The 9,059-nt window shown below is 39.4% G+C and overlaps 1 protein-coding gene and 1 long non-coding RNA gene across 8 annotated transcripts in view; one reads left to right on the top strand and one right to left on the bottom strand.

Moving 5' to 3' along the window:
- LOC136825307 (uncharacterized) overlaps window positions 1–9,059 on the top strand; it is a 302,288-nt gene that overhangs the window by 222,065 nt on the left and 71,164 nt on the right. The window lies entirely within an intron of this gene.
- LOC136825304 (DDB1- and CUL4-associated factor homolog 1-like) overlaps window positions 1–9,059 on the bottom strand; it is a 150,019-nt gene that overhangs the window by 97,834 nt on the left and 43,126 nt on the right. The window contains exons 1-2 of one of the 7 annotated variants that reach the window (XM_067081436.1): window positions 3,668–3,766; window positions 2,718–3,039 (exon numbers count right to left, since the gene is read on the bottom strand). The exons of 3 other annotated variants lie outside the window; for them this stretch is intronic. In XM_067081436.1, the coding sequence (XP_066937537.1) occupies window positions 2,718–2,747 (30 nt within the window). In that variant the 5' untranslated portion in view covers window positions 2,748–3,039; window positions 3,668–3,766. Of the gene's footprint in view, window positions 1–2,717; window positions 3,040–3,232; window positions 3,350–3,514; window positions 3,531–3,582; window positions 3,601–3,667; window positions 3,767–9,059 lie in introns of those variants that run through there. 3 more of the 7 variants (XM_067081440.1, XM_067081441.1, XM_067081439.1) reach the window with 3 other exon arrangements.

Genomic DNA, 9,059 nt, shown 5'->3' with positions numbered 1-9,059 from the left:
GAGAGGGAATAATTACATTCTTGATAATAAATTCCAACTGATTTAGAGAGAGAGAGAGAGAGTCTTTCTTGTAAATTACAGCTGGTACGTAGAGAAAGAGATTGTGCGAGAATAACCATTCTTAATAATAAATTTCAACTGACTGAGAGAGAGAGAGAGAGAGAGAGAGAGAGAGAGAGAGAGAGAGAGAGAGAATAACTACATTCTTATTTGTAATTTACAACTGATTTAGAAAGCGAGAGATACAGAGAGAGAATAATCATTCTTAATAATAATTTTCAACAGAGAGAGAGAGAGAGAGAGAGAGAGAGAGAGAGAGAGAGAGAGAGAGAGAGAGAGGACACAAACTCCAACGTTATTTGTCTCCCGTGACCAGTAGGTTTGCAGGATGTATGAAGCCAAGTAAAAGGCCTCTTGAGAGCGCATTATGCAAGGCATGGCGTTACGTAACGACCTCCCGCAACGAATTTCAGAGTTTCCCGTCCTAAATAATCATGATAATTGAGTGATCAAATAATCGTTACCCCTGATTAGATGTTTCCTGAACTCTTCGTTGTGTCGGGAAATGTGGGTTCTATTTATCGTTATCGTCGGATATGCTGGTTTTATTGTTGATGAGGTGCATGCGCTCACTTAAAAAAAAAAAAAAAAAAAAAAAAAAAAAAAAAAATATATATATATATATATATATATATATATATATATATATATATATATGTATATATCTGTCAGCAATATAAATGCTGGATATAAAAGTGAGGATTATGGAGTATATCTTATATATAAACATACAGTATTTGTCTATTGAAAAATCTGACTTCTCTAAGTGACATAAAAATAATTTCTTTAATAACACGTAGAGTTATTGTACATCATACAAAGTATACTTCATAGCATACAACAGTGGGTCTTCATCTACCAGTGTGGGTATAACTGGTAGATGAAGATTCACTGTTGTATGCTATGAAGTATACTTTATATGATCTACAATAACTCTACGTGTCATTAAAGAAATTATTTTTATGTCACTTAGAGAAGTAAGATTTTTCAATAGACAAATACTGTATGTTTATGTATAAGATATACTCCATAATGCTCACTTTTATATCCAGCAATTATATTGCGGACAGATATATATATATATATATATATATATATATATATATATATATATATATATATATATATATATATATATATATTATATATATATATGTATATATATATATACATATATGTGTGTGTGTGTGTGTGTGTGTGTGCGTGTGTGTGTACCATGAGTACAAATACATTAAATTGTAGTTAATTCTTCTGCATAGAAATTGTGATACAATTGAAAATTTGTTTTGATTAATAATAATAATAATAATAATAATAATAATAATAATAATAATAATAATAATAATAAAGATGTAAAATCTAAACCATATTTATGAAAGTTTGTTGCAAGATTTACCAACGTCAATTAGTTCCACAGAAACTTACCTCAAATGAGGTAGAGTAAACCTCGACGTACGTAAACCACGAAACACAAACACAAACATAAATAAACACTTATTAGCAGTACAAGTCAGTACCACAATTACTTGGAGACAAGCTATGCTAGTCTTTAATTAGGTAAAGTATGTTGTGATTTCATCTGCCCATTTTTTATTTTCAAATTGATCAATTATGCAATTCCATGTAGATCTATGAAACACAAATCGGGAAGTATTGTAGAGAAGATTTGGTTTAAAGGACAATAATTATAAACAATGATAGTTCGCAGCTTCTCCGAACGCGAAGCAAGCACACGCCTTGCGTACACCAGCGTACAACGAGCCAGCGGAAGATACGAAGCTGTAGGAAGTCTGCGTTGGACGAACTCGATGAAAGGCCGAGACTTCACTTTAACACTTGAGCCGAGCACTTCCAAGCGATAACAAAAGTCACTTGATTCTCTCCACACATTTTTCAGGAGGCACTTTATTGCACTTGACAGGTTCCGCTATACCGCACCACTGCCTACGAATCGACAGTCTGCTATTTATATACCTTACAAGAAGCTGCTGACCTACAGAAGCAAAATCTCTCGGATGGAAAGATTCTTCTTTTTCTTTTTATTTCTCCCCCGAAAACTTTCATGTCTTCGTGTCTTAGGAGATCTTGAAAGGGGAGGGGAGGAGGCAGTGGAGGGGATGGGCGGGGTTTCAAACGTCATGGAGAGGCTGTTGCGAAATAGCACTCGGGGAGGAAGGCCAGAAGCGGAGTTATTGACAGTCCCAAATTTTCCTGTTTCGTCTTCGTATCTTTCCGTACTACTACTACTACTACTACTACTACTACTACTACTACTACTAATAATAATAATAATAATAATAATAATAATAATAATAATAATGCGAAGAACAAGAAGAAATCAAGACAAATGATACTACATCAGCAAATCACGATAAAAGGAAATAGATACGTATTACTACTACTACTACTACTACCACTGTAATATAATGATAATAATAATAATAACAGGAACAAAAGAAGGATAATATAACTGACGTGACGTAAATAACACATAAGTACTACAAATAACGTAGTGAACGGAACAACGCACTTTCCTTACCGTCTGAAAAAAAAAGGGGGGTTTAGGTATCGTCAGGTTGAGTTGTGAGAGAGAGAGAGGGATGCCCAAGCCTTTCGTGCACAAGGAATGAAACTGAAGAATGAAACGCTGAACTCACCTCAAGGTCATTTCTCCTGAGGTGCGTCATACCAACAGCAGCAGCTCGGTGTAATTTGGTATAAACAGGATAAAGCGTTGTTGCCCTATCGGCATCAACTTTTTCCCTTGGGAGCGGATGTTTAGAAGAATAAAGTCACTTTTATTTATGTCTTCTTTACTGACTCATCGACAAGATGGCGTGTTTTTTCCTAGATTTTTATTATTTTTTATCGTTTCACAATCAGCATTTTATCACAGGTTTTGCGTTATCGGTGGCTGGCCAAAACAGCACTGCTGATGCTCTTGACACTTCGACTATACTTTTACTCGTTGATGAAATCCTGAAAACCCAGACAGATGAATAGTTGAATCATCAAATAACAAATAACAAAATATCGGTCAGAATGAAATGTGTCTTGTTTCAAATCCACAGAGATTTCCACATCACATAACACGTCGTAAATACGAAGTGACGTTATGTGATCTTGCCGTCGACTGAAATCGTCCAACACAGGCAGTATAACGTCAGCGTACTCCACGTCGTCACCACATCACAGTAGACACGCGAATCGACTTTTCGATTTCTCACGAGGCCTCTTTCCCCTTTTTACAACACCGAAACACTGCGAGAGACGAAAATCCCTCAGTTGGCGCCATTCGCTCGCACTCCCCCTCCCCCCCCAACCTTCCCCTCTCCTCAACGATAATCCACGAACACCGGTACCCCCACCATCCACCCGTCCCCCCGACCACCGCTTCACAGCGATCACAAAAAAATGTCCGTCCATCAGCGTATCCTTCGTCCGCCGGACGCACCACCGAACGGCTGGCTACTTTATTCCTTGACTGGCGCTAACTGTACACTGATATTCTCTTTCTCCCACCGCTTCTCTCACTCTTCGGATGAGAATCTCGAAGCTCTCTCCCCCTCCTTCCTTCTCTCTCTCTCTCTCACGTTCTCTCCCTTACTCTACGTGATCGTAGCACAAGGTTAGTGACTTGCTCCCTTGGTGTTTGACGTATCTGAGTAATCGCTTTTTATCTGGCGAGCCCTCGATATGCAAATGCCCAGCGCTGCCGCTCGCTCAAGAGTTCGGGTACCGGGTCGGTAGTGAGGGAGGGAGGAAGGAGGGCCTATGGGAGACGGTGGTGCCGGCCTCTCTCAAGACCTTGCTCAAGCTAGAATCAAGGCAGTTTACTTGAAGCTGGGGCTTACCTTTCGTCTTTGCCGTCCGAGCCTTTTTTCCCCCACCGCTTATTCTCTGCACTTACGCCGAAGAACGCTTTAATTGACCACAGGTAGTCTACGGACATCAGTAAATCAATATATCCTATTCCAAAAGACTAAGCCAGTAGGAACACGTTTTGTTTCACGCTTCTCTCGCTTCTTTTCAAATTTACTTTGTTACTTCTTTCCCTTCGCGATACTCGCACTAGCAGAGATGTTATGTGTCTGTGTGGAGTAAGTGACCTGGATTCGTATTGCCTTCACGACGCCAAACATACAGAAACTACTGTGGTAAAAGACTCACTCTCGCATCCCCTGGTGATTGGCCACTTGCTGAAACGAGGGGAGATCAAATCTCATTTTGCACGTCACGCCTCTTCTTCTTCTTCTTCTTCTTCTTCTTCTGTCCCCAGACAGGAGGCCACCGGTGGGTGGCGTCGTAACTGAGTTCAAATAAGTTTATACATCCAGGTGATGGTAGGCATGTCTAATATGAGTTATTTTCTCTCTCTCTCTCTCTCTCTCTCTCTCTCTCTCTCTCTCTCTCTCTCTCTCTCTCTCTCGTGAGAGGGGAGAGGGTCTAAGAACAGTAGAGCATAATCCGTTAACCTTTATTTACTTCTTCTTACACTGTCCCTCTATGGTTGTCCTTGTCTTGCTGACTTACTCAGTCTTCAGTGCCCATCGCCATCGGTCATTCAGTTGACATTATGAAATAAAAACCCGTTTCTCACCAAGTCAAGGAAATTGTGAATGTTCTCGTGATTGATTAAATTTCTAACTTCTAAGACAGTATCTGAAGAAGAAATAGTGAATGTTCTAGGCAGGCTGTGACTGTAAATTTCTAACTTCTAAGATAGAATCTGAAGAAGAAAAAAATCAGCAGTTATCTTGATCAGCACTGATCTTCAAAGGCCCTTACCTACACGTTTTATTCAAGGTCTTTAATCGACAGTTTCCTTCCTGTTTTTCTAACTTTATTGGCATGAATATTTTACTTTATTGCTAATCCATTATTTTCATCAGAAACTGTTCAGATATGAACAAAAATCCGGAAGTAAGATTTCGTATGAGAATTAGTCTCATAAGCCGTCTTTCACTGAAGTATGAAGATTTAAGCTCTGCTGTGGGTTTTTAAGAAAGTTCTGGTTTGGTCAGTGTCATTCAAGCAGGCCAAAATTGCCCTTTCGAAAACACCAGAATGCTTTTAGTCTTTGAGTGCTCTTGAGTTACATTCCACAGTACTTGGACAACTGCCCTTAACAGCATACCCATGAGCTCAGTCACAGAAATATTGCTCTGCCTCCTCTAATGATTTGGCATTTCCAATAGACAGATGGCACTTTCTATATTTGGCCATGAAAAAGTCATGATCACTGTAGAATTGTTTTCCAGTTCAGAAGTGTCCTGCAACTTAATACTTTTTGGAAGCGACTTTGAGTGAGCTGAAAATTCAGCAGTTATTCTCATAAAAGAAACTGAATAAAAAAAACTTACAATTACAACGTAATGTCTGATATGCCAGCAACTTCAGTATCGATGGGGACACTAAAATAGCGAATAGAATATTAAATTCTGGCCAAAGGCCAAACACTGGAACCTGTGAGGTCACTCGGCGCTGGAAAGGAAATTGAAAGCAGAAAGGTCTGAAAGGTGTAACAGGAGGAAAACCTCGCAGTTGCACTGTGAAACAATTGTCAGGAGAGGGTGGATAGCAAGACGGAAGAAAGAGAATATGAATGGAGGTACGGTAATAGGAATGAAAGGGGTTGCAGCTAGGTGCCGAATGGACGCTGCAAAGAACCTTAAGTAATGCCCCCAAAAAAAAAAAAAACCACTGGGACTAAAATAACGAGATAACTTTGGTTTAAAAGAAACCTTGTTTCCAAACTCAGAAGGGGCCCTGGGATTGTCAAGTCTCGTTAAAAAAAAGTAAAAAAAAATTCTGGATACTGAAGTTCAACATTCATTTAACTGAAAGACGTCCGTGGCATTGGTTGGTTTGGTGGCGTTAATTTCATAGTCAATAGCTTGTAAGGAGACAAGTTTCTCTGCCAAGTTTGAAACAGTAATACAGGTCTCATATGCATCCATTTATCAGTAAAGTGCGGATTACGATTTCTCGCATAGTATTGTACATATAATGACAAGAATCATTGGCTTGTGAAGCAAGATACGGTCAGTCTCTCAGCATAATATGAATTTCTTGAGTTACTAGTTTCTGTCACCGCAAGGTCCTTCATTCCTCACACCGCGGGTCTGTGGAGCAGTTTACCTGAGGATGTTGTGTAACTGGTACTTCAAAAGTTCAAGCGAAGATGCAAAGCATTACTACCCTGAAACAGTTCTCCTTGTATTTTAATAATTTACTTTCATTTCTTATATATTTATTGATTAATTTTTTAAATTTATTTTTTCTTTTCTAATAATTTTTCTCTTCGTATTTCCCGTTACCTTCTGTTAACTTCTTTCAAATGAACACTGTGCTCCTTGGAAGCTTGAATTTCAAGTCAATGGGCCCCGTGGGCTTGTTCCCTATGAACAGGGTTCGTGTCCTGAACATTTAAGTAATAATCGCCAAAGAGAGATACAGTCAAATTTACTGATAGTAGATGATATTTAGTCCTCGCATGCTTTTTGTAGAAAGCAACTGAAGTGTAGTGATATAGTTTTAATAATATTAAGCTACAATTGTATCGCGGGAATTTTCCTCATTCATTTTAAACGTATTAGACGCAACTACAGGCGAAATTATCATTAATGACGTAAAATCCGTTGTTGACCACAAGCGTTAGACAGGTAATGGGCCGGAATGTTATCACGCGAGGAATTCTTGTGGCAATTTCCGTTTTTCTGAACGGAGAAAGCCATACTGCATGAATGAAGATGGCGAGATAAAATCAGCCTTCAGACGATCTCGTGCTTACCAACGTACACATCCATTAAGGACTAAAAGCCATCACATACCTACTCACATTTAGAAATTATGAATGAAGATAAAGGCGAGATAAAAGCAATGGGTTTTTCCTTATCTTGGTTATTTTCACTGACGTGAAGCGTTACCACCATCGGTACACATCCATTCATATAGGACTAGACATCTCTCCACATACCTACTCACATTTACACAATTATTATTATTATTATTATTATAAACATATTATTATTATTATTATTATTATTATTATTATTATTATATTCAGTAGATGGAACCTATTCGTATGGAACAAGCCCACCAAAGGGGTCACTGACTTGAGATTCAAGCTTCCAAGGAATATAGTAAGAGGAAGTAAAGGGAAATACAGAATACGTGAGAAAGACCCTGGCTTCACAAGTCAGATGTAGCTGTATTTAACTAATGCAGATTCTGATCGCTTTCACATGCTCTGGCAACAAGAGAAATGAGTGTTATTGCTGTTCTTCAAAGTTGTTTGTCTTGTACCATTGCTTCAAGTTCTAGGTTTTCGGACTGTTGTTGTGGATCCACAAGCAGCAGGAATTAGCTGTTGTTGCTACAGCTGTCTGCCAATGATTATGGGTGTGCTTAATTTTCAGTTTTCTGTAAAAGAAAACTATTGTGCCGGCTTTGTCTGTCTGTCCACACTTTTTCTGTCCGCCCTCAGATCTTAAAAACTACTGAGGCTAGAGGGCTGCAAATTGGTATGTTGATCATCCACCCTCCAGTCACCAAACATACCAAATTGCAGCCCTCTAGCCTCAGTAATTTTCATTTTATTTAAGGTTAAAGTTATCCATAATTGTGCGTCTGGCAACGATATAGGACCTGCCACCACCAGGCCGTGGTTAAAGTTTTATGGGCCGCGGCTCATACAGCATTGTACCGAGACCACCGAGAGATAGATCTATTTTCTGTGGCCTTGATTATACGCTGTACAGAAAACTCGACTGCGCCGAAGAAACTTCGGCACATTCTTTACTTGTTTGCTGTTGTTGATAATCATAACGAAAAACACTTAGTCGTTTGTATGCAGAATTGTACATTTTCTGAAACAGTTACGACGAAGTATCTCCAAAGACCGGAAATACTTAGAATTATTTATTCTTCTCATAAATATTTATAATTTCACGACACTTTTCGAAGAAGTAAGGAAATCCTGAGATCTCGGTAAATGGTCAGAGTCCACTATTTCAAGGTTCCTGAAAATACCCAGATCTCGGTCATTTTTCATCATGTTAGCCGCCAGTCTCAAACCCCTAGGTGACCCCGAGGCTTCGGTTTCTATAATACCAGTAAGTCGTCCTTCTCAAATTATGCTGATCATTCCCGAGATCTCGGTAATAGTCAGGGTTCACAGTAGTTTCCGAAGCGCCTGCAAATTCCCAGATCACTGAGAGGTCCCAGGTTTGATCCCAAGCGGGCTTGTTCCATACTGGACAGTGATAAATCCAAAATGGTTATTATCAGTTCTCTGTAAAAGAAAACTATTGTGCCGGCTTTCTCTGTCCGCCCTCAGATCTTAAAAACTACTGTGGCTAGAGGGCTGCAAATTGGTATGTTGATCACTCACCCTCCAATCATCAAACTTACCAAATTGCAGCCCTCTAGCCTCAGTAGTTTTTATTTTATTTAAGGTTAAAGTTAGCCATAATCGTGCGTCTGGCACCGCTGTGGGTGCCAACAACACATGCCATCACCGAGCCGTGGCTGAAATTTTCATGGGCCGCGGCTGAGAGTTTCATGGCCGCTTACTTGTTATTAGAAGGCCATCGTTTTTACACATGAAAAATACGCGGATGCACAAAGTGTTTTATTATTATCGTTAGTATACCAACGGATTATTATTGAACAAATCTATTGGTCTCTCGAGATAACGTCCACCGGTTAATAATGTCCGTTTGCGACAGAGGGGAGGAACTCAAAAGAGAAGGTGGAAATAAACAAGTAAAAAATGCCCCGAAGTTTCTTCGGCGCAATCGAGTTTTCTGTACAGCCGCTACAAAAAAGTTAAGTATACCTTAGTTTAACCAGACCAGCATATACTCAAGGCCACCGAAAAGAGATCTATCGTTCGGTGGTCTGGGTATAATTCTGTATGAGCCGCGGCCCATGAAACTTTAACCACTGCCCGGTGGTGGCCTATCCTATATCCTTGCCAGAAGCACGATTATGAC

This window comes from Macrobrachium rosenbergii, chromosome 37, assembly GCF_040412425.1.
Source record: "Macrobrachium rosenbergii isolate ZJJX-2024 chromosome 37, ASM4041242v1, whole genome shotgun sequence".
Classification (NCBI taxonomy): Eukaryota; Metazoa; Arthropoda; class Malacostraca; order Decapoda; family Palaemonidae; genus Macrobrachium; species Macrobrachium rosenbergii.
Note: the sequence above shows the minus strand (reverse complement) of the source record. Positions and strands in the feature narration are given on the sequence as shown.